Genomic DNA, 26,762 nt, shown 5'->3' on the forward strand with positions numbered 1-26,762 from the left:
TGTTCAGAAAACAAAATTTTATTCATTGTAAAGTTCCTGAAACAGTAAACGCCTTATCAGAAGTACAATGAACTGGCACTATTTCTTTAAAATGTTGAACTGTCTTCCAGGAGCAACACCTGAAATATTCAAGAGAGATCTTAAGCCACAAAGTAATGTGATGCAAGGCCCATCTCCCTCCCCATCCCTTGTGAGCACTACCAGTGGAGAATGGGCAGAACTTTTATTTGCATTTGTGACCTAACAGCTCTCAAGGGGGATTCAGGGGGTAGATCACAAACTGGAATTCACCTTTTGTATTTAGAGACCTGCACACAAAAATGTGACACGTGAGACAAATCACAATGCAAATTCCACTTTGGACAAAAATAGCAACTACAAAATCTATAAGCCTCTCCCTTAAAGAGGTGAATATAGCAACAAGAGGAGACAAGGCTGTGCTTTTCATTAGGACTTTGCTATTTATTCCAATAACTGAAAGAAGGTCTGGGCCTGGACTTGCTCCTCCTACTGATACAGCTCATGGGTCTTCCATGAACCACAGATAACTCTGTAGGAACATCTGCCCTTCCATTCCTTCAGCATCCTGCCTCTGAGCAAACAGCAGCCATGCTCTCTGTGCTACAAAGGCAGCCAGCACGTGCTCAGTCTGGAGAGTGGGGGAGCATTGCCCACAAGGTCCAAGGAGCTGATTCTTTCTCCACAAGCAGTCCCTTCCCCACCATCACAGGAGCTTTTCCTAAATGACCTGAGTACATACACACAGTCCCCCATATTCATGGAGCTGCAGAAAACCAGTTGTTCCTCACAGCTGTTGCTTTGCTCCTGGTTTTACTGATGTGTCACTTCATCCATAACTGAGCTCCTCAACAACACTGATTGAACAGCCCCTTCCTACAGCTCAGAGTAGGAACACCTCGCTTGCAGCTTTACCCACACTCACAGTGGAACAGAAAGAGCCTCAAGGGTGTGGGTCTGGCTGATAGTCCAGCAATTAAACATTACAGAAAATTTTCCCTGTTAAAGGGTGAATCTAAGATGCCTTGTTTATAACTTACACTAGTAAACCTTCGCAACTCTATACAAATTCTTAATGACGTTAAAAAACAGTGTATAAAATCACCTTAAGGCACAAAGAGTTCAACAGAGATGCAGCCCACTGGAAATCTCAAAGCAGCCAATTCAAGAAAAGCTGGCCTTGAAATAAGTATATATTTCATGTATACATGTTAAGCTTCACTGTCATACATTAAAAACAGTATATATAGGACAAAATGTATACTGCTGAGCACCTACTCTTTTCCATTAGTACCAGTCTCAATTTGAGACATGATCTGTGGTTACAAAGAGGAAGTGAAATGGGATATATATATATATATATATATCCCTCAAATAGTTTGCTGTGGGCAACCAGGTGTTGTTAAACATTTATGTGTGCAACACTGGCAACATTGTTCTGTAAGGGTAGGATGTGAACATGCTTCAATCTCACTGCTCTGCTCAGCTTAGTAACATATGGAGGTATGGATATGAGGGAGAAATGTCAAAATGGCATTGATGGAAGATAGAAGTTGCAATCTTGTACAGAAGAATTCCATGAATCAGCGTCCCCTCACCCAAGTAAATTGTCTTGGGCAAATGACCGGAGAGTGAAAGATGGCCATGATGGCACTGTCCTGCCTAACACAGGCTGAAACAGATCACATTGTAGGTAGGATCTGCTCCTCTGTGTGTCCAGAAACACCCAGCTAACACAGATACACTGTTGGCTCAAAGATTCTCCTGCTGAGAGCCACCCAGAGCTGTCCAGCAACTGACTCCTTTCTCCAGAGCACGAGAGGCATCTCTGCATTACAATATATAACACACCCAAACTCAGTTCTGAGCACCACTGGCTGTTTTATAGGAACACCTTTGAGGAACGAGAAGCTGCTCTACCTACTTGAATACTCAATAATATGTAATGCTATAGGGGAAGATGCTTGATAGAACAGTTTAATTTAGGTGCAACTTCCCCGATGGGGCTTGAAATAAAGGTAGCCCAACCGCTGGCAATGAAGCCTTATGGAAAAACTACCCATCATCCCACTGCTTTTGGTTCACCTTTCTTCTGTACCAGTGCTTTTCCCCCACCTTTCCAGCCATGCTGATCAGATCACCCCAGTACTGCTGCTCTTACTAAGCCATTCAACTTTTGTGTGAAGGAGGAACTGTAACATTAGCACAAAGCCCTGAACTCCTCCTCACTAAATGGAGTAGAACATTTGATACGTTTGAAATTAGAAAAGTGTGTACCAACACGGAAAAAAAGGGAAAAACTAGCTCAAAATTTTCTATTCACTGTTTTATAGCAAGAAAACTTTTGTCAGAGTTTATTATAAAGGAACAGCATAAAGAAACCAAATAAATAGTTGAATAGTTAACAGTATGCAATATAATAGTACTAAACTTCCATTACATAAAAATTAAACTTTGGAACAGCATCAATATGAAAGATTTCTTAGAAAACTAGGACTCAGGCCAAGATCCTCAGATCTGTACATTGCAAAAACCACTCAGTTTTGCTGCCCAGTTGGTGCCAGCTTTGTCCTCTGAGGGACTGCGTCCATTGAGAACTATGACCCATCCACACTGCTCCCTTATCCCACTCTGCCAGGCCACATAACATGCTGTGTTTCCAAGTGTCTAAGGGAGAGTGATCAGGAAGCAGGAGGCACGAGCTGTGCTTCACTGTTTCAGAAGAAGCAGTATCTTCTTCCTCATCTGACAGCTATATTGAACAATTGTAATTTAGCCTACTGATGCTCCTTTTCTCCTTAAAGCAGCAGTTAGAGGAACAGAAAGAAGGTAGAAATGACCTCATTAAACCCCAGCTGCTTCTGGGGGAAGTGGAATCAAGGGCTGATTAGCTGGACAAACTGTCTAACCTAACACGGTAAAGTCAGTGGAGAGAACTTCAGAAACTTCAGAGGAGCTACATCAGAATGTCATTCTTTTTTCCTCTCATCAGCACTGTGTGGCTGCACTGAGCTGGATTCTATTGGCACATCTCACCAAACTCAGGAGGGGAAGGAAACAATCTCTGCTGGCTCACAAGTGACTGAAATAAGCAAATACCTCACCCTCAGGAGCAGAATTTTACTGTGCTCCCAAATCATACATATCTCCAGTACAGATTTCATTCCCAGTGGGGCATGTGCATCTCTGTCTAGAGAAGTTCAGCTCACTGTTCAGCTACACTCCAGAGGAGTTTGGGTCTTTGACCTGATGTAAACAAAGGAATACGCACAGCATGACTCTGAAATCTGTACATCAAACCAGGTGATCAAATTCTCCTCTCATTCAAGTTTTAGTTCCACTGAAGTTAGGAGGCGTTTGAGGAAAACCCAGCATTATATATTTGCATTAAATACCAAAATGTATCCTAAAATACTCCTACTGACATCTGTCACCAAAACACTTCCAGTGTCAACTTCTCAAGAACACCAGAACAATTAGCGAAAAATCTGTTACCAATCAATAACAACAAAAAACCAGAAATAAAAATAAAAACAAAAATAAGCTTATCCTCTTTGTTAAATGCATGTCAGCCACTTGAAATCTCATCTCTTCCATGAAAATAAGAACTTGGCACATTTTTTTGTATGCCATTTATAAACACTTTCCTTTATCTAGAACATTTATTGCATATCAGAAATTCACTTGGCTAGAATACTTTTGTTTAGTAGAAAAAACTGCCTTCCAGTTATAGCTATGAAGCTCCATACAGTTCAGTAAATGAATTCTCCTGGTATTTCCTGCAGTAATGGTTCCTCAAATTTAAATCGTTTCGAAATGGCTTTCTGCTCAGTTACTTTTTCTTTTTCTGACTGCCTACATTGTCCCAGTGTGTATGAAGCCACTACAATTAGTTCTTCTGTCACTATTGATTCTTCCTCTCCGGTCTTCTCAGCATCTACTGATTGTTCAGAGGCAGAATCTGCATCTTTCTGGATGGCATCACTGGTCTCCCCTTCTGTACTCTTATTCCAGGCCCTGCAAGCAGGATTATCACTTTGTTCCAACCATGGATGTTGAAGACATTCCTCAGCAGTTGCCCGGTCCCTGCAGAGCAAGGAAAGTATTAAAATAAATGTCCAAATGAATACAAAATTCAGAACCTTGCAGAAGGTGTCACCAAAAATTATTCCAAGGATATGACTGTATTAAAGACAGACAGAATTGCACTGACAGCTCTTTTACCAAAAAAGACCACAGCAATTCAAGTAGATGAACTCCTAGCACTTAAAAGAAAGGAATTCATAGATCCCTAAATATGAGTTTTCACTTTCACGTTGCCAACCAACTTTTGAAGTTTATACTTTTTATATACAGAAAAATTATCTAACTTCTACATTCTTCAAATATTCCCCATGACAAGCAGAAGGCAATTTCAAAAGCTGACATGTCCCATGAAGAACTGGTAAAGTTCCACAGAAAACACCTGTTCTGTTTGGGAACATGGAATTTCTAGTTTGCTGCCCATTAAGAAAAGTGTATTAATGAACCAGAAAAGGAAAGGTTCTCTACCAACCCATCCAAGATTAAGGACTCAAAGCTCAGTTCATGTAAAAGACCAGCAAAGTACCAGCAAGAAGAATGGGTCTAGTGTTCACTGCTACAAGCTACAGTTCATACACAGTTTTCTGAAAGTAATTTGAGTTTTAATTACTAACACTTGGACATCCTTTGGAATATACAATCTTGGATGGAAACTGAGGAATTCTCTTCTCATATACATAAAAAGTAATAGCAAAATGAAATCAAAGTCTCCTTATACTTTAAAAATGAAAACACTAGCACTTGCTACATTTAAAATTAAGTCAGTCTGACATATTAGCATATACAATTGTATATTTTACTTACTCGGGTTTCTTAACCAGCAGAGTTTTGATGAAATCCACAGCAGACTCTGATACAAGGTCAAAGTCCTCTCCAGAGTAACTTACGTTCATTTGAGATATATTTAAGAATGTTTCTTGTTTATCATCCCCCAAGAAAGGTGATATCCCTGTTAGCATAACATATGCCAGTACTCCAATGCTCCTAAATTGAAAGTAAAAAAAGAAAACCAGTTTTTTAGTTAGTCTTTTCTTCTTAAAAGCAAATAAACAAAGAAATCCCCAAAGAACAACCCTTTTCAGTAAAGTTATGATGACCATTAATTTGTCCAACTTACCACATATCAGTTGCTGTACTGATTGGGTCATAACTCAGAATTTCAGGAGCTATTCAGAGAGAAAAAAAATGCAGACATTACATTAGAGATAAAAAATGCAATAATGGCCATGTGGTAAAATTTAAGATAAGCCATTTGAAGCATGACAGTCTTTTGAAATCAAGATACTTCTATTCAGGTTATTAAGTGGTTTCTATTATTCACTGTTTTTAAGTGTAAAAATTGTTTTCCTTTTACTGCCATCTTCAGAAGCCAGGCCAGCCTCCTTCCCAATTAAGGAATCTGTATACAAGTTTTTTGCAGACAAAACAGAAATAGCCAATATTGCATATTGCAGCACTGTAACCCATAACTATGAAGATATACCATACAACTTAAATATATTCTTAAGTATATTTTCAAGGCCTGGAGTGGTTTGGGCTTTTTTTAAAAGAGAAAACCTACACTGGCTAAAATATTCAGAGACTGAGTATGTGAATTTAAACTTTTAATCCAGGCAATACTTGTTATGACTGCTGGTAAGACTCATCTAAAGCGTGTCTTCATCTTCAACATAAGCACACGATGATAGTTCATTAGACTGGCAAGACTTGCCAGTTCTAACTTTGGCAGCAGTACCAGTCCAAGTAATAACTCGATCTTGCGACACACCAACTCCCCAGCCAGGCTGGCATGCTCCAAATCCTCTTCTCACTCCCCAGAAGCCTGGACTATTCATCAATCCTATAGTAACAACTTACCTACATATTCTGGAGTTCCCATGATCTCTCTTAGTTCCTCACTGCTCTTCATTATTCTGGAAAGGCCAAAATCTACTATCTTAATGTCTCCCAGAGGAGACTTACTGGTTAGCAGAATATTTTGGGGCTGAAAAACAAGAGGAGAAGACTTTTGGGATCACAAAAAAAACAAATGTCATTGACATCATATTGCATAATTATTTTAGACCATGAGCAACAACAGTGCCTCCTGTAACAAGTATGATACCCTGGATCATTTATCTATTTCCCCCAAGGTGATTTTGAAGAAACACATCGGCTAAAAGGAATGGCAGGATTATAAATTTAGAATTGAGAATCAAACCTTTGTTAGCTTAGAACATATTAGAAATACATGCCAATAGCTGTCATTAAACAATAGCATGCAAGTACATCCACACTTGTACCTCTCTAGTCCTTTGTATCACCTTTTTTACTCCTCTTGCTCCTCGATTCTTCCAATAGATGGTGTAAAATACCTCCCTTGGAAGGTTGTCCAAAATCACCCAATCATTTTAAAAACCCTGAACACACAACTATTTTGACTGCACCTGTTTAAAGGTCTGTTGCAACCAACCTGAATCCTGTTCAAAGTACAAACAACTGTATTACAGAATATGAACTGAAGAAGAGCTTTAAAAAAAATATAGCAGCCTGAGAAACAGGTTTTTAAGAGCATCACCTTTGGATAAACTTGTTTGCACTGACGTCACTAGATCTTGGCTGTCTTCCTTCAAAGCACCTTTGTGGTCATTAAGAAGTTCCTTACTATTTTAAATGCTAGCTTAATTTAAAAAAGAAAAACTTTGGCAACTGAAGTATATTGTTGCCAAAAAAAAAAAAACCCCAAGGTTTCACTTTCCCAACCCCCAGACCAGTGAACACACTGGGTTTTATCATTAACTTCTCCAAATGGTAGTGCTGACAATTGGCACTGCTTTCATGATTCTAGTAAGCACAAGTTCCATGAAAGTGCAGAAGTCTGTTGGGAACCTGGATCATCTTGCATCAGAGTGGTTGAAAAGGGAGGAGGACAAAAGAGTAAGAACAGCAAAGCAACCTCTGACTGATAATTCAGATGGACTAACACCAACATTTGTACTCCTTCCCTAAGCACAGAGCTGCTCTGTCCTCCATCCCCAGTCACTCATGAAGACATGCTCTCACATGAACAGCCTTGCTTTTGAATACAGAAATAAACCTGGGCAAGAACATTTTTAAAAACTTTGGCCACTTCTCCTCACTGCAAGACCTGAATGTAGTCGAGTTTTTTTATTCTTGCAGAGTTAAACTGTCATTTGAAACTAACTCCATGGTGTTGTCAATTTCTTTTCTGTTTGTAAATCTACATATTAAGAATAGCTCTTTTTTAATTTTCTTTACAAATTGGGATATGGGGGCTATACAAAGTGTTTTGGAGCAGCACATTCCCACATTCTTTATAGTTCAGATTTGTTCTTCTCTATTTGTATTAGAAAAGCAAACATCAAAAAAAGCTAACTATGCCTCCCTCATTACCCTCTCAGATGTTATTCCCAGTGAGAAATTTAGTTATGAAGAGTCAAATTAAAAGCATGAGAAAAATATTTTTTCCTCTATACTTAAATGAGGAAAAATTTTCAATAGAAAAGGTTTGTGAAACCCTTCAGTCCTGTATTTTAACATTTTAGTAGTTAAAGCAGTTGCTATTTTTATTGTCTTTTTAAAAAATCTTATTATGCAAAACACACCTATGCAGAAAAAACCCCCTATCTACAGTATTAATTGAGTCATAACTCTGAATCAATTCCTAATGAAATACCAATAATTTTCTTATTTTAAGGAATGATTATGGGATTCTTGTGAAGTACCAGCCTAAACGCCAACATGAAACCTTAAAGAAGCCATAGCTTTGAATTCACCATAGTTCTCAGCCTGACACCATTACTCAAAATTTCAAAAAAGGAAGATAATTTCCTCACATCTGTAATAGTGTTTCTCTTTTGGTTTTACTCTGCTAGAGTACATCTAAGTTTGCCTAATTCCAGTCAGCCCACAAAGAGAGGAGATGCAGGTTGGAGGCTCTCCTGGTGGCCATTCTAAAAAGGGCCTTTCACTTTTACCCTCAAGCACTACTGAAACTGTTGATGAAAACCATCAAATGGCAATGTTTGAAGATCTCCCCCTCTACTGCAGCAAGGCTTAAAGGTTCCATGTAGATGGAACCATCCTCCTATTTCTTGTATCTTTAATTGGTTTCAAGAAGACACATAAAGACTAAGGACACACAATAAAGGTCAGGTTTTTAATCTGATCAATGCCTCACCTTACCTAATTTCATTAATTCTGCAGGTTATCTAATTATTTAATATTCACAAAACCTCAGATGCCTACAAGGAAGGACAGGAATTATCAAAGAAATAGTGGTCAGAAACAGGAAAATTGACTAGCTGAGATACCCCAGCTTCATTATGTCTAAAGATACTAACTTGGCTGATTCTAAAAAAGGCAAAGGACCCCCACACCGTCTTCCTCATCCCCCATGCCTTAAATTCTCTTCCACTCCCAACTACAGTAAGCTTTTACCTAACCCCAATTCAAGATTAAGTCAAAGAGCAAATGAGAACACAGAGAAAGGAGACTTCCCTTACTCTGCAGCTTTTAAGCACCATTAAGAGGAGATGAAAGACTCCTGCCTACGATCTGTGCACACCCTGCAAATTAAATAGCATCAACACAATACTGTCAAGTGATAATTAATTTGCACTTGGTAGCATTATATTTGCTCTTAATCCAAGTCAAAACTAGGCTACATAATTGTACTTTGCTATTAACAAGACACATTTCAATCATCTTTCAGTAGAACCATGCTTTTGGAAAGAAATGATCAGGTGACAACCTTGCTAAGCCACAACAAAATACCCCATTTCTTTCTGCAGTGTTTAGTCTCAAGAAAAATCTTGTATCTGTTCAGAGGGTAAAGAGAAGCTAAAGCAAGTTAGCTGTCAATGTCATAGATCTGATTCATTAAATTTATAATATTAACATTAAGCTGGCAATTACATACAGACGACTACTTGGGTTTAAATTCTTCTGGGTACAGAATTTAACTTTTCTTGAAGGTGCAACATATGGAAAATTGGATGGACCTTTCCAAAGGAATTTGTAACAGACAAATGAAATCTTTAGAGACACAAAGGTGAAACTAATAGTGCAAAACCCCCCATTTTAGAAAGAATTTGTAAAATTTGCTATTGGCAAACACCTTGCATAGCAGCAATAAACATACAGAAGTCTTCCAAATGTCATCACAAACAAGTACTTAGTAAATTCCACTGTGCTTTAAGCTGCAAGTTAAAGCAGCATGAGACACAGGATACAACAGAAGATGTAGGTTAATAAATATGTGGCTGAAGCGAACATCCAACTTTTTGAGTTCTGTCAAAAATGGGCCTTTTAAAATTGTCTTGTAAGGCATGTGGATCAATTAATCTTTGCCAGTCATGGTTTTTAATTCTACCACTTCCATAATTTTTGTTTGCCAATACTCTGAAGACTTCCATAAACCTTATTTTGCAAAAGCCTGATAGTTTTATAAATCATGGAAGTCATTCCACTGCGAGTAGGACCCGATTAAACACACACTGCAGTAATGTATAAACATGTTAATTAACCTCAATCACTGCACAACTTCCTCTGCTAATGAACTTCTCTAAGGCAGCAAAACAATGCTGGATTTTTCTGCAAGAACTGCATATGCTCCATGTTATAGTGCAAGTTTGCAGTTGGGAAGTTTTTAAGTCAGCTTTTTATGAATTTCTTTTCTGGAAAAAAATCTGTAATTAACATCCCAAGTCTACTTTTGCAAATAAGTACTGTAGTCATAGAAAACACATCACATTTCCAGTTACAGATATCCAGCTGGTGATGCTAAAAAACACCACAACTTTAACTACAAACATGTACAAATATATACTGTCCACAAAAGACATTTAATCTTACACATTTTGCTTCAAGGAAATTAAATGGCCAACCATTGTGGCACTGAGTATCTTGTTTAAGCATACAAAGGAACTTTGAGGAGTTCTAACTGCTCAGTTTTAGTCTTTCTGAACACTTACTCTCACATCACTTACTAAAAATGTTTCATTAATTCTTTTAGTACAATTATTAGTATTTTGTGTGTATGACTCAATCAAAATTTTAAAGAATCCCACATATAATTTGAATAAATGTTTGGAAAACCAGGCAGATGACATATTTGTGTGCAAATATGATTCATCTGCTTTAGCTGATGAATGGTTCATGATGTGCTAAGTTAATATATTAAGTCCATACAGCTTGATACTAGAATCTACTGGTAGCTTTATAATAGTGCTAAAATACAGCTAAGTGTAAGTAAGGATCTCAGCAACAGAATAAACATGCAACAGCTGACAATATACTTAGTAAATAAGAGAATAGGACATGAAAAAAGAATTTTAAAAAATGTAATGCAAGTTACTTTTTAGACTGCCTTGCTTAGCAATAAACTAGTTCAACCTCATAATGAGAGAAGCTAACTAAAATTAACTGAAGCTTGCTGCCCATAGGAGAGATTACTTCACTGGATGCCTGTTATAACTCCCTTCTTGACCATTAGATTTCACTTGATGGCAACTTTACTTGTCACTTGATTTGGGTCAAAACTATTTTTCAATAAGAAAAAATACTTGTTTCCGTAAATCATGATTATTTATATGTCAGTCAGCTGTTTGGCAGCAAATGTCAGACATTTAAATTAGGTTTTACAATAACTGGGGAAAAAAGGGGAAGAAAATGCTATAAATGTACTTAACATATTAATTTACCAGTTCTGTTTGAGCATTTCATTCTGAAACATTACACATTATTCCACCAGTGTCACTACCACCCTTCTTCATTAAAACTCAAGTCAATACAAAAGACAAACCTGGTTTTCAATGCCCATATAATACCCAGACACTTTTACTGCAATGTAGAAAGAAGTCAGTCTTACCCAAAGCACTCATTTGCAATTTAAGGTGCAAGGCAAATTGACTTTTGAATTGATTACATTTCACTTAATCAAATGAAGTTTATATTTAACATAATCATAGAAATGTCTCAACATGCTTGCAGACTTGGTGGTTGCTCTATCCCAAAAGTTTAATTTTATCATTTAAGGTATAATTAGGTAAAATTATGTTAATTACAAATTGGCATTATTGTGACATAAGCAAGAAAGACAACAGATGAGAAATCAATAAGAAAAATACAGTACTAGTCTTACCTTTAAGTCAAGATGAACAACATTGTTTCTATGCAAGAATGCAACTCCTTCTAATATCTGCTTCATAAGTCGCTTAACATCTTTTTCTTTGAAGGCCTCCTCTCTTTCAGCCACACACTGGTCAAAGATTTCACCTCCAGCAGCACTGTGGACAGTAGGAATATTGTGAGTTCAGACTAAATTATAGCACCCATTTGGCTCTACTCACACCTTTTTTTTGTATAGGCAATGTCAGCAGGAGGTATAATCCAATCATGATATTTTCAGTTATTAGACATTTGGCAAGGGTTTACAGGCTTGGAAGTGATTTCTGAAGTATGGCAGCTTTGGAGAGAGGCAAAGATTTTAGTCATTGAGGTTAGAGAATATGAATAGTACAGACGTTTTGGGGAGTACTTTTCAAACACTATTGACTTTGCTTTCAGATGAATGCCTCAATTGTTTGAGGACAGCGTTTTCAAAAAAGTTGTGCCTTTTGCCATTGCTATAAAACTACATGGAAATTTGGCCAAGGCAAATCTCAGCAAACATAGAGCAAAGCTGCCCTACCTCCCACCCTCCTCAAAACACTTTGTACTATATACTCAAAATAAATGTAAAGTCTGTAACTGAATTGTTTATGAACTCTCTGGTATACAGGGATGCATTAAGTTTCTAAACTTCTTTCATCTAAAAATAGCTCTGAAAATTTTAGCTCTCAGCTTGCATCCTCTTTTGTTTATATATGTTTAAACAAATAACAGAATAACAAAAAATATAAAAATAACTAGATATGAATGAATGTTTTTAAAGTACTCTGAAGCCATATGCAGCACCAGCTCTGTATAGCAATGGCTCTAGTAACTAAAATTGTTTTACAATATAAACCTGCAGCATCAAAAGTAAAATAAACTGAACAGAAGCTCCATCTTAAAATAAGAATGGGCATAACAATGTTAGAATGGGGCCACTTTGCATATGGATTGTTGAACTCCTACTATGAAATCAGCACATACACCCTTTGTTCTGCATGAAATTCTGTAATCACCCGTTAGGGAAAGGTGGTGAAAGCCTCAAGGGCAGAATCCTCTCCAGTTACACCAACCTGTGACATGCAAAAATGACTTTGCACAAGCATTAATCTTTACTGATGCATACCCACCTACTCTGCCTTTGCTTGCTTTTTTCCAATGAATTGTACTGCCTAGGCTATCCTGAGGACAGCCAGGCACATTCAACATGAATATAACAGCAAATGAGAGTTATACCAAAATGGTGCATTTCAACTGTGTACTCCTAGAAAAAAACACTTAAATATATTCAAATGTTCATTTTGCCTACACTAACTTTCCTGCTACAGTCCTAGTACTTTCAAAAGCCTCATGGATTAAAAAAAAAAAAAGTTTTTGCCCTTCAAGGTATTCTCACAGCTATTATTTTAAATTTCCCTGCAGAAAATTAAAAATTAAAATTACAAAAATTTTACAAAAAAAATTAAAAGAAGGTTAAATTGTATCTTTTTCTAAAGAGTTTCAAACTTCTGTTCTATATGCTGACTAGCTGGTACAGCAGTACAATTTGATTTATTAAACTAAGATTTTCTTTCAGAAAAACCATCTATTAAATAATTATTTTTCTTCTTTATGTATCAAGAGATAGAGCTCAAGAATAAAATGAGTTTTTCAAGGGAATATTAACACTATAATTCCTTTTGAAAAATTTCATATGCCTGACACTATCACATTTTTCTCAGTCCATTTTTATTTAATTCATGGAAATAGTAATACTTCAGTTTTGAACAGGATTCAAATATTAATGACATCTAAAAAATGAACATCAGCTAGTGTATTCTAATATCCTAAGCCAAATTCCTTGAAAAAGCAACATCACTTGGACTTTCCAGATAGGAATAGAAAAAGATCTACTGCAACCCATAAATTAAATTTTCTGCCTTAAGAATGCCATAATATGTTACTTGAAGAGTGATTTAATCCCTTGTAGCAGTGAATTATAGTGCACATGCAGTGATAACATCTTCTACCAAAATTACTAGCATACTATCTTTTATAGCAATAACCCTGGGATTTTGCTGGTAAAGCTCTGCCACTTCCAATAAGGACAAAATACTTCTGCTATTTAATTCAGTGAAATCAGATTTATGCCCAAAACATGGGATCACACTTTACGTTTAATAGACCCACCTGAAAAAACAGTGAAAGTTGAGGGTGGGGGGCCTTATAAAGCCCTGCCTGCTATATGTCTGCTTGGTAGGCATCTGTTACAATTTGTTTATTAGTGCAACTTAATTAAAACTGAGGCAGAAACCAACACTAAAATGTAAGCTACCTAGAATTTTAATACTACACCTAAAGAATTCTGAATTATAGGCGTTAGAAGGCAAGGCAATAAAAGTTGAAGCAATGTCCCATCAGTGAATTCAAGAGACAGTGCTACCAATGTGAGAGTAGAAAACCCTTGATCCAGAAACTTTATTTAAAAAAAAAAGTCTCTCCCTATACTTCTGAAGATGCCTGGCTTCATCAGCATTTTTAAGAGTGAGACATGCAAATACAGCCCTCACACATGCACACCCACTTCATAACTTACAAGACACTGCCATTCTCAGCTACCATAGACACTTGGCTTTACAAAGTAGTTTCACATGGGAAGGTGACTTCTCATGCAATGTTTTGTTTTTTGATCTTAACTTTGCTATTTAGGAGGCTGATGGGACAACTCCCGGACAATTCATTCTGTCCAAAGAATCCCACATTCAAACCAGGCACCCTTTACAAGAACACATGGAAATTTGATACTGCAAGACCATTTTGTGTATTGTTGCTGTGGAGCAGGCTTAATGGATTCCCTTAAGCAAAACAGTCAGGGAGCTGTGAGCCAAGCCAGTCACAAGTGCTTGGAAGCACAATGCAAAAATGAACTCCAAAAAGATCCTCCTGCACACCTATTCCAAGTTCAGCCAAGCTCCTTAACAATACTTTCACCTCAGCTAGATTTCAGGGGGAAAAGAAATCTAACCATAGAGGGCCTCAAGGGCTCAAAATACCTGCTAAGAGCATATCACAGCCATGTCACTGCTATGATTTCTGTATATATGCAGACCAGGAGTTCTCTGGTGTTAATAATATTTACCATTTTGCATTAAACTGTAGTTTTTCTAATTGTCATTATGAAATAACTTAGCAAATGACTGGGCCATTCAGAAAATGCGCTTAGGGGATAAAAGCAAATAATTATCCTTAGGACAACAAACTTTTTAAGAAAATAAGCCACCTTAATCTGAAAAAAAAAATTGATAAGGACATAATAAATGGCAAAACATTCTGAAACCTAGCGTTACTTAGAATGCATTATTTCTGTAGTACACCCTCCCTTAGCTAAGTGTATGAAAAAATTGTGAGACAAAAGAAGGCTTTCTGAACTTGAAAGCTATGGCAACCATAATTCTTTAGCTATTTTAATTTCCTTATGAAAGTACTGTTGTGCCATGAATTTCTCTCATTTCAAGTGAAATCCAATTGCTCTTCATCAATGAAAAGCATGCTAACACTTTATATCTACTTAGCAGCATAAATGAGCTAAAAGTCATTTGGAAGTCTAGAGAACTAATCTTTGTTACAATTATGTTGACTTTAGATTAAATGGAGACTACTTATCTTGCTTGAAATATATCTTAACAATGAACTGTATGAAATTCAGCATCAAACTTCTTTCAAGTACACTTAGGAGACACTAACACAGTCATTTAGCTTATCGTTAGAAAAAGATTGAACAAACCTATTTCAGGGCACCTGAAGAAACGAACTATTCCTCCACCTTTAATGGATCAGACATTAAGTTACTGAAGGATGCAGAAGTACAAATCATCAGAGTACAAATACGTAGACCAATTCCTAAAACACACTTGATTTCAATGCTGAGTTATATACAATCTGCAGTGGACAAAAATTTGCTTCCTGAATCTCCAACTCTGTCAAAAGTCTTTCTTGAAAGGGGTATCTTTGCAAAATAATGGAAAGCCATCTATCTTCTGTACATGGAGTTCACACCACAGTGCTTGTAACACTACCAGCAAAGGTTCATGCTCATTGCTGCTGACAGCCATACCTCTGTCCTTGGCTAGGCACACCATTGGATAGTAAGTGCACTTACTGGTAATTTTCCCAGTGTAAGGCAATGTACCAATGTTCCCAAAGCATGAGAAAACTACAAATCCATATCTGATGAGAGAACATGGGAAGAGAAGCTTCCAAATCCATAAAATTGTAGATACTGGTCTTAGAAGTTCTCAGTTCTCAGACAAATGCTTTTAGCTTTTTGCCTTCACCTTTTCAATCAGGCAGCCCAAGAACTGAATGAAACACAAACAAAGGTAACTAAGACAATTTGAGAAGTTTTCCTCTAAAATGATTTTAGACTTCCAGTCTTGATTTGAGACTGCTAACTAGAACAACTCCTCTTGCTACTCAGACACGATGCAAACATTGGAGCAGCAGTTATTTGTGATTGCAGTGGGTTTGCTTCAAGTTCAGTCTGTTGAATCCTATGCCAAATGCATCACTTCCTGCCAGCAGACTCTTATTTTAACTGGTCACTCCTCCAGTAAGTAGGACAATAAATCATGTCCAAGACTATGTAAGTCCATTAGTATTAATGGACATGTAAGTCCATTACATTATCCAAATATCTACAGGTGAAAAAACACTTCATCCAGCATATAAAATAAATACTAACTGTGTCTTCAAGATGAAAAAGACAACTTCTTCCTCTTTTTAAAGCAAGTGTAACAGAAGTCTACTGTATTTACACAAGGCTCCGGCTCAGTTCAGAGGCTCTTCATAACAAAATATTACAGATGAAAAGTTTTGAAGCTCCACTTACAGGATTCTATACATTTGACCTACTAATTTCTCACTAGTATCATCTCTCCCTTCCCCAGATGTGTAAAAACATGTTGATGAACACTTATGAAAAAGACCAGTTCTTAAGCATCAGACGCACTACTGCTCTTTCTTTCAAAAGAAATGGGAAGATGACAGGTAGGTTGCATACAGGTATGAAGTCCAAAAGTTACCAAATTTGCTTTTTCTTTTTATACCTGCTATGTCAAGTTTCCCAGACTGCATCTGTACTTTCTTCAGCAAAATTCCAGGTTCTTTTCATTCTATTTTCAGTGAAATACAGAAACATAACTGGCCCACAGATTAATTCAGGGGTTTCTGTTACCCATTTAGATTTATATACCCCTAAAATTCTGCCTTAAATACCCTGATTGAGGTCTTATGACAACAAACCAAAGTCAGAGGCTGTTGTGAGGGTGGATGCAGACAGTCCCAATTTGCTATGCTACAGCTGAACCCAACACTGTAATGCCTCCTTGCTTCCTCAACACTTAATATTAACATTTTAAGTTAGTTTTCTCTCAAAAATCAATAGTGCTTGAAAGCCAACCCTCCACGTAACATTACTATTTCTCTCCCTGAAAGCAAAACATTTCCTGAAGGCAAAACCCTCAGCCCTTATGAGAGATTCTACATCAAGACAAGAAACTTTAAAATCTCCGCAGATGAAGTTAGTGGCCAAGATTAAGTATTTGTTTTACTTCTTCAGGAGATAAAGATCAGCCACAGAGACCATCAAGCTTAATAGAAACTGAAATGCCCTAGAGAAGCTTGCAGTCTAGGTATGTTCTTTAATCCTCTGCATTCAGAATGTCAGAAATTCACTAACATTCATACCTGTTTTGTTGCAACATGTCTTTGGAACACTAAAGAAGCATCCAGACATACTTACTGAAGTCAGGGAAAGACTGTTTTTGTAATTTACAGCTCCAGCACACAGCTATTTATCTGAAATGAGGTATGACTGTTTGATGCATATAAACCCAGTAATTTTGCTAATTACTTAACAACCTAGTTAATACTTCATATTAAAAGAGTTTTGCAACTGTAAGAAAATTGAGTTCTAAAAGAAAACTAGGAATTTTGCATTGAAAGTATCACAAAACTCATTGCTCATTTAGATTCCACTGCTCATATTAAATCCCATAGGATCTAGGAAATGAAACTGTATTTGAGTTTAAATTTCTGCTAGTGTTTAAAGCAGGTATTTATGAGTTTCAGTAGCAGCAGTTAAAACCCCAGAAGCTCTGTCACACCTATGTATTATAAAAGATACTTGAATATTTCACATATTATGACTTCATTAAGGGCACAATGAAGTTTAAAAAATGTATTCTAGAAGGAATTTTGCCTTAGGAGACATGGTCTCATTCCATTTCACTGGACTTTGAAGATAGTTTCTTTTGACTCCTAAACAAGATGTGATTGGTACACAAAATTTCTCACCATTTCTTTTCGCTATCAAGTAAGAGAAGAACTGCACAAACTAGATTTATCTTAACAAACAAGTCACTTCTGAACTATTGAGCCTCACTGTTCCTCTCTTAATTATTTAAAATCCATAGAACTGAACAAGAATTTACAGTTCAGTAGCAACAAGCATTTGGCTGAATACTGGAAGCTAGTGAGATGCCTTACTATCTAAAGCCACTGGCATTTGAGATGAACAGCCACAGCAGCTGCAGGAATGCCCATCTGGACAAACTGAAGTGGAGGAAACCACACAGACAAATGCAGAGTCAAGTGTCCCTTTGAAAGAAACTATTCTAAGTCTCAATCCTCCTCCTCCCTTCTTTCCCCAAAAAGATACTGTTTTAGCAAGTTTTCTATTGCAGAAGGTTGTAATAGTTTCTTTTTAGCAATGATGTTGCTTTCAATACATTTTTGTAACTAGTGAAAAAAACCACAGCAGATTTCATCCCATTTTTGCCACTGTCAGTGAAATAAACTTTGGTTCTTGAACAGATACTCATTGCTTCTTTCCTCTTCGTCTTTCACATGCAGGGAATGTACAGAGTTCATATTTCATTTAAGATGCTTTAACTACATAAATTATAGCTCAGCTTTGAAAGATACTACATAATTGGAGAAATTTGTTATAATCTGAAGTAGTTATGAGACTGCACGTAACTTCTTGTAATAGTCATTTTCTTCGCAATTATTCTTGAAGTTTAGCAAGGGTAACAGGCAACCAATAATTTTTTTTTTTTACATTATTCACATTGATACACAGTATTTTTACATTATTACTTTTAAGCAAATACTGCAGAAAGTTATTCAGGAATTATTACTAATACTTACTATTCCAGGACTAAAATCATCTCTGTGGCAGTTTCATAAACTTCATGCAGGTTAATGACCCAAAGGTTGCATTGTGCCAGCTCAAGGACTGCAATTTCGTGGATTATTTCCATCCGACAGTCTTGGCCCTTTCTTCTTTTTCGCATGAATTTTGCTGCAAACTCTTTTTCAGTGTCCTTCTGGATACATTTCTTCACCACTGCAAATTTTCCCCTGAAATTAAATAATAATTTAGTTTTACACGCCTTAGTGACAGCATGGCCTTTATAAATTAATAATAATGTTTCAGGAAACTTGAACCAAATCACTATTAGCATTTAAGATTCAATCTGAATTTAGAAAGATGCTTTGCTGAATGATGATCTCTGTGTTCAAAACACCTCAGCCCAGAGTGTAAATAATTTCCATGAAACATAAGGAATTAAAAAAACCCCAATCAATTCAAACAGCACGGTTTTCAAAAACAGAACAAACAAGCTGTGCTAGTTCCCAAGACTACATTATCCTCCAAACTTTAATTTAAAAAGCTGGCAAAATCCAAATGTACAAATGAGCAATTCATGCTTTCTCTGACCACCTCACAGTAACGCAGTTACTGTGTTCTGAAGCATCCCACTATATCCATGGCAAGAGCACTCTTGTTGAATCCTGCTCCGTTTGCCATGCAATATCCATACTCTACATTTTTCAAGATGGTCTTTTCACCATGGCATGTCTCAAATGATAACAGCTGGAGTTTTTTGATGAATAGTTCTCAAAACCATCTACTTATACAGTGAGACTAAGAATAAGGAACAGGGATAATGCAAACACAGTGGAGCAGCCTGACTAAAATCAAGCTGTGCAGCACGATTTTGGCAGCAGTGCCAAGGTGAGGAGGAGCAGAGAGCAGAGAGCTGAGCAGGGTGCTGAGCCCACATTAATGAGCGTCACCTCGGCAGAGCACACACCTGGTGATGCAGCGGGCCAGCTCAAACCACAGCGCCGCGCTTGCGTCACACCACTTCCCCCACAGCACCTGGGGCCTGGCACAAGGGCCTGCTCGCAACTTCCTGCAAGAGTCCCACACCACCTGCTCCACTCGGCTCCTCTCACACACGGCTGATTTTTAGACTAAAAAGGTATTTTAATTAATACCTCTCACTAATGCAATGATGAATTCTCACACTTTGAAGTACAGTAACCTTGCTTTAGTTCTTACCAAACAGGTATAATGATCATCAAAACTACCTTTTTTTATTTATATGTAAACATTTTCTTATAAAGTTGCAGGAATGGCTTTGAGATCTTTATTTTGTTCCTTTACTTGCTGTAGGGTTGCTGAAACCAAAATAATAGTCATCATCTATTTTGGAATAAAATTACTATGGGTTTTGCCTCTCCTACATCCAAGCCAAAGTTCACAGAATTAACTACTTCAGCTCGTGTCAAAGATTCCACTCTCCCAGCCTATTGGCAGAAGACTGTTATCCATGAAATATAACTGCTAAACAAAGTTGTGGTCAGCTTGCTTTTAATAAGCATTTGTTTCAAAATCACACAGTCTAAATGAATCAAGTCAAATAAGTACCCACAAAGTGGGTATTTGCTAGGCAATCTCAATAAAATAATTGGACTTGTAACCACTGATACAGCCACAGTTATTCCTCTAGGAATACTATTTTGCATAAGCACATTATCTACAGCACAATATGTATTAAGACTAGATCACAGCACAGTCCAGATGTCTGGTGAAGGCAGACAAACAGCAAGAATATGCTTTCAATGTCTTGAACCTAACTTTTTGGGAAAATGTTCTTAATTACTAATACATACATGAAGACAAAACTATTGAAGTTTGTAAACGCATGAAGATAATTTTGTAGCCCAAAATTTATGTACAGTAGGAAGCTATGCATTTATCAAAAGTGTTAATACACTTGTTCAAATTCTTAGCACCAAAAAACATCTCAAGAAAAAAATCAACTGGTAAGTATGTTGACAAAAAACAACATATAAAAATAAATTGAGAAGCCCTTTAACAGCAAGTTATTTCAACACCTGATAGATACTAAGCCTTAAACCAATAAATCTAGGTTCCTGCCTGGGTTTAACCTTGTTTTCCTTATATAGTCTCTGAATGCACTGCCTACTTCCTCTTGAATGCTGCCTTAGTGCAATCAAAAGCTTTTAATTCTAGCACCAGGAAGGACCTAGAGAAAGTGGCTTAGAAAAGTTTGAAATCTCTATAATGCAGCTTTCAAGTACCATGCTGCTTTGAATTACATACAAAATCTATCTGGAAAGAAGTTAATTAGCCTAATGAGTACCGATGTTGCGATTCAGCGTGCATTAGTCACTATGGAAATAAAACAGAATTCATGGGGCAGCAAGAAGCAGCAAGAGCCACCGCCACCGTGTGTGGCCACGCATGTCCTGTTTAGCTGAGCTGGCCAGAAGCCTGATAGGTGACGTTATTCAAAGGACAGGTTACACGGGAGTTCAGCTGGCTGACAAATACTAATTCTAAATTGTCTCAGACCAAGAATCCTGCCCAGGATTCCTTTTGGTTATGCCTATAATTAGAGCTATTATAACCACTGCCTGTTAGAACTCATCTTTTCTGAATACGATCCCCAAAAAGATCAAACTTGACAAACCTGATGTTTATAACCAGTAGAACTAATTACTGTGCAGTGATCTAGATTCGTGTCTGAGAAAATTTCAGAGCTAAGATCCAAAGATAGCTTCCACTATATGGTAACACCAACAGATTGAGTTTTAAAGAATTCCTTTTTGATTGAGACAGAATAATAGATAAGACATATATAAACAAGTATTCTTATGAAGTTCACATTGCATACATTTCATCTTTGCTTTTCTTAAAACCCAGTTTTTCAGAACTTATTATAAAAAAGTATATAAAATAGTGTTAGATCACATCATTGCTACTTCAGTGTATTGAGAAGAGCTAGCAGTGAGAATGTTGCATGGAAAGAAGAATAATTTTGAGATGAAAATCACATTTGTCAAGTTGAAAACAGACCACCAGACATCCAATCACAAATAAAAATGCTTTGGAGGGAGATGAGAGTAGGAAACTCTAAATAGTTCTCAGGCCTCACAAGAGTCTCAAATATTCAAGAATTATGAGTTAAGATAAATCATATCTGATGACAAAGAAGCTCAATGTCACCTTTTCAGATTGCCAACAGAATTTGCATTGTTTCATTAGGCACACATTATAGCTCAAAGGTAAATTGTCAAATCACAAATCAAATGTCAAATCAGATAAGCAGCAACATTTATGTGACACCAATTAATTTTTGTTGTCCTAGGATCAGAACAGAGAACTAACCTGACTAATTTATTTATAATATATATAAATAACTGAGCTTAACTAAATATTTAAAAATAACTAATCTTATTTTTAAAGTGACCTATAAAACACTGTCAACTGTAACAAATTCAGGAATAAGTTCTTTCTGTGAAAATGTTTACTTTTTATAAAGTTCAGAAAAAAACTTTTCTGAGATCCACAATACTATATGCAGTTTATTATGTAACTCATATCAAACATTTCTTCTGAAGTGTGGGTTTTTTCCCCCGACAATTTTGGATTTCCAAACAACAAAGTGCAGGGATTACATTTCTGATGCTCATGAATATTTTACTCACATAAATTTATTCTCAAATGGCAAAACCAACTACTTGCAACTCTTCATTTTCACCTCTTTTCCACTTTTGCTCAGTTCCACAGCTATTTCACCCCAACTGTGCTGCTGCAGAGAGCAGCTGAGGACAGCAGCAGTGTCATGGCACAAAATGGTACAAGTGTCATGTACGGCTAAGACACACATCACTGAAACCTACCTGAGAAATAAAAGTGCATGCCAGAGTTGTTCTTTCAGGGGGGGAAAAATCCAAGACACACACATGAAACTACAGCCACATCACTAGTCAGAAACAAAGAATATTTCACACTCCCTGGATGATTACACTGTTTCTTATTCTCACCTTTGGATGGAGAATGAGCTTGTATGCTTTAAGAAAAAAACGGGAACAAGAAGAAAAAACAGAATTGCATTGGACATATTTACATGTGTGCACACATTTTGCTAGAAGATAATTTTACTGCGGATCAATCATTTAAGGTGACCATTACCTTCCAGAATACAGACCAGTCAACTTATTCCTTCCTCTAACCTAGCTCTAGAATCAAGAGTATTCTTTTCTGTACACAAATGATGACTTATATGTGCATACCTTGTTTCACATAAAAAAAGGAGTGCAACATTCCATCAACACACTGAAGAATTAATAGCCTAGTAACACTTTGTCTGCAATTAGGAGGTTTTTTTCTCAAGGAAAATGAGCAAAGCAACTAAATATAATTATAAGTAGACTCCTTAAGGAAGTACTTGGAAGTAAAAAATGTATTGTTCCCCATTTTACAGTACAATTATGGCTTAAGCACAAGTGGTAAGGGGAAGAGTTAAGCAATTGGTGTCTCGTCCTCTGCAAAGGTGACATGGCTTCAAACTAACCTAACTCAAGTTAGCATTGTCTGAAAACATTTAAATCTCAGTGAGGTGATGAGAAGTGGCACCCTTAAAACAATCATCAGAGGTAAGTTTGATTTCAGACCTCATGCAAGGTCAGATTTGCGTGAGAATACTGTGATTCTGAGGACAGTAAAATTATTAAGGCTGAGAATACTGGACCAAAATGTCATATATTAAATAATTTAATTTTAAAACTTTTATTTCCATGTCATGTTAAGGAACTTGCAATAATTTCCTTTCCTGAGTAGCCATTATAACGAAGTTTCTGATATTTTTCCCAAGTGAACCTGGCTTTCCCAACAGCTGTGTTTCAACAGACTTGCAAATGCCTGTTCAGCCACCGAACGAGGCAGCACCTTCTGAAGCACACAAGCTCTACAGTCTGAAAGCATTTTTTCTCCTATGAGCAGAACTAATGAAGCCTGACTTCCCACGGGTTTGCACCCAAGTCCCTCTGGTGACACTGTGATCAAGTTTGCTCTTAGGTTCATCCATACCTCTCAGGACTGTTTCCCCCAGGATTTTTGCTCCATAATGTGCCACCTGTGGCCAGAGCCCCTGTACCACTCCTCCCAGCATCACCAGAACTACAATGCCTTAACATTCTGCCATGTTCCACTTTCTTCCCACCTCCTCCAAACTCAGGAGACCAGAGAACACAAAGCAGAGGCTCCAAGTGCCCTGGGAAGTTCAACATACACGTGCTGACTGACAGAATGGGAGGCCAAAGACCGCACAAACCTGCTGAGCTCACGCAGCAGCCCTGATCTCAGCAAAGGTGAAAAACCAACGTGCTTCCATCTCCGTGCTCTCAGTTTAAAACACAATCCATACAAATGTTGTTACTTTCAAACCTACCTAAAGTTCAGCTTTCAAACTGTTTCTCAAATTCTGGGAAATGGGATGGACAAACACAGAGTGTATAAACCTTTTTCTACCAAATCTTAATGCTAAAATAGATTATGTTGTGTGCACAATGACTGCTTTCCATCAAAGACAAAAACCTGCCATACCTGGCTGCTAATTTGTTCTTTGTAAAGATGAATTCTACCCATAAAGAGAGAATTACACAATTTATGAACATATAAAAGTGAAAGCATTTGTGTTAATAAATTATCAAGAAAATTATAGTTATAAGTGGCAGAGAGATTTTCCACCTACATTTTGTCGCAGAGGTGGCAAAAAATAGTCTTTGAATATTTGAGCTAAAGTGTCTGCTTTTTAAAAAACAAAATTTAAAATTGTTGAATAAAAAACCAAGCACATGCATTCAAATGTAGAGATTTCTATATTCTAAAAGAGAAGATAGTGAAAACACTTGTGAAGTTAAAGAGAGATAGTCTGAACCAAAAATATGTGCAACTGTTGCTCAAAACCACGACAAACACTTAGAACTGCCACTTAACTCATTTTAACTCCTGGTGCAAAATCACAGCCTTCACGTGAAGGTCATCCTTAAAATATTCAAAAAATATTCCACTCAAAAATCCATGCTGCTATTTACTGGTTTAAACTGCAGACTAAGACTTGAAGCAGTAGTTAATTCTTATTCTTAGGTTAAGGAAATCATCTGAGTTGTACTTTTTTGTTCCAGAAAGAACCCTCATCTACTCCATGCTCTGATTAGGTGACTATCACCCGGCTCTGAGGGAAATGCTCATTCCATGGAAGAACTGCAAAATATTTTCTGAAGTCATCTCAACTTCAAAAAAAAAAAAAAAAAAAAAAAAGAAACCAAAACAGAGTGATACCAGGACATTCTGTACTACACTGCTTCCATGCCTTTTGGACTGTTTCTTAGAATTTAGGCTGATTTGTAGCCTATGTTTAGTTAGCTTCAGTTTCCAGGCCTTAGACATTGTGGTCACAACAATCTACAAAAAGCTTTCTCATTCCATGGGATGTTTCTCCCACCTGCTTACCATCTGAATGCCTTAGACCACTATGTTTAAATAGGTATTATTCTACTGGTACATCAGAGTTGCTAAGTGAGCATTAAGCTAACACCCAGGCAGCCTAAATATTTGTTACAGGTACCTACAGCAGCTGCATTTGCCTTGAAACTCCTCCTTAGCTCCAAAGGCGTTGGTTTTGCCACTGTATAAACTGAGTTACACAGCGAGCATAACCTGCAATAGAACATACATTCAGGAGGATGTCTTTCCATATATCCGGTGGCATTCCATCTAATCTTTTTTACTGAAACAGTCTTTGGACGAAGCACATGTAATTCTAAGAATACTATCATTCTTTTAATAGGAAGTGACAGAATTTAAGACAAAAGTATTGGTTAAGTGGTGCCGAAATTCCATATATGTAGTTCCCAAGATGCAGAAACCTTTTAACGCACCTTTTTGCCCTAAACCATGCATTCTATCAGTCATGTGTTGAAATTATACATGGACTAAACCTTACATGTGCAATCACTTCCAAACCCAAGACTTTCACCGGCTTTAACTCTCTGAAAGTCCCACCATTAGATTACTCTCAAGCATATGCTCTCCTAAAGGAGTGTAAAATTGTTTTTCCACGTCATAGCTTACAAAGCTCGAGGAAATAATTAATACTTAAAAAAAAAATAAGGGAAAAAAAAAAGGGGGGAGGCAGGTTTTCTTCTCCAGTGGAACTCTAGACCAATATCCACTACTGCACACGGGCTCCCAGGGAAGCACAGCATCTCTGCCCAGCCAGATCGGCACGGCTGGGGAGCCGAGGATGACTGCAGCAGCAGGAGGGGCGGACAGCTGCGGGGTACAGCTGCCTCCCAGCGCCCTCCTGCAGCCGAGCCCAGGCCGGGGCACGCCCTCGGGGCCGGCACAGCCCCGCCGGCCGCGGCTCTGCCCCGGCAGGGACCCCCGGGCCGGGCTGCCGCCACCCCCGGCCCCGCTCCGTCCCCGCCGTCCGGGGCGGCGGAGGCAGCGCTCACCTGCCGAGCTCCCGGCCGGGGCTGAGGCTGTACCGCTCCTGGAAGGGCTCCGTGCGGATGGGCGTGCGGATCTCCGCCAGGAGCCCGCCCCGCCGCCGGGATCGCCCGGCCGCCGGCTGAGGTGGCGGCGGCCGGTCACCGCGGGAGCGACCGGGCTGCGGCTTCTCGTCGGGGCTCATGGTGCGGGGCTTCTCCCTCGGCAGGGGGACGCCTTCTCCTTCTCTTCCTCCTTCTCCTCCTGCGCTCCCGTCTCCCTGCCTGTGCCGGTGTCCGTGTCCGTCGCGGCCCGCGCTCCCGCCGGGCGCTGCCGCTGCCGCGGGCTCGCGGAGGCTGCGGGCAGCACGCGCCGGCCGGGGGGCGGGGCCGCGTGGGTACGCCCCGCCCCTCGCGCGCCCAGCTCCCCCCGGCGGGCGGGCCCGAGGGAGGGACGGCGGCACAGCGCCCCCTGGCGTCCAAATGAATCCCGTGAAGCCGAGGCTGTGTCTGAGGGGAGACACAAGGCTTGCCGCCCTTCGTAACTTGGATATCTTCGTGTCACTGCAGTTAGAGGATCCTCCCCCTCTATTCGGCCGTATCTGGAGCTCTGTGGCCTGTTCTGGGCTCCTCAGGACAAGAGAGATGAGGAGCTACGGAAGAGGGTCCAGTGGAGGGTGACAAAGATGATCAGAAGTCAGGAACATCTCTCTTATGAAGAGAGACTCCGGGAGCCGGGCCTATTTAATCTAGAGAGGAGAAGACAGAGAGGAGATCTAATCAATACATACAAATATGACAGAGGTGGGTGCCAAGAGGATGGCGCTGGCTTCTTTTCAGTGGTCCCCAGAGACAAGATGAGGAGCAATGGCCAC

The 26,762-nt window shown here is 38.4% G+C and overlaps 1 protein-coding gene across 1 annotated transcript; it reads right to left on the bottom strand.

Annotated features, from left to right (window-relative positions):
• STK17A (serine/threonine kinase 17a) lies at positions 1-26,210 on the bottom strand. The gene is made up of 7 exons (XM_058036116.1): positions 25,915-26,210; positions 18,445-18,657; positions 11,246-11,390; positions 5,959-6,085; positions 5,219-5,267; positions 4,906-5,085; positions 1-4,104 (listed from the first exon to the last, which is right to left on the bottom strand). Exons 1-7 carry the CDS (start codon positions 26,091-26,093, stop codon positions 3,771-3,773), a joined length of 1,227 nt encoding a protein of 408 aa, XP_057892099.1. The 5' UTR covers positions 26,094-26,210; the 3' UTR covers positions 1-3,770.
• Positions 26,211-26,762: the final 552 nt, after the last annotated feature.

The sequence above is a fragment of the Melospiza georgiana genome, chromosome 1 (genome assembly GCF_028018845.1).
Source record: "Melospiza georgiana isolate bMelGeo1 chromosome 1, bMelGeo1.pri, whole genome shotgun sequence".
Classification (NCBI taxonomy): Eukaryota; Metazoa; Chordata; class Aves; order Passeriformes; family Passerellidae; genus Melospiza; species Melospiza georgiana.

What these genes read in the sequence shown, in the direction of transcription:
- STK17A (XM_058036116.1), bottom strand. Translation starts at nt 26,093, where the DNA reads ATGAGCCCCGACGAGAAGCCGCAGCCCGGTCGCTCCCGCGGTGACCGG. An exon ending in CCCGGCCGGGAGCTCGGCAG is followed by an intron (nt 18,658 to 25,914) that starts GTGAGCGCTGCC and finishes ATTTAATTTCAG; the next exon opens with GGGAAAATTTGCAGTGGTGA. An exon ending in GGGAACTCCAGAATATGTAG is followed by an intron (nt 5,268 to 5,958) that starts GTAAGTTGTTAC and finishes CTCTCTGAATAG; the next exon opens with CTCCTGAAATTCTGAGTTAT.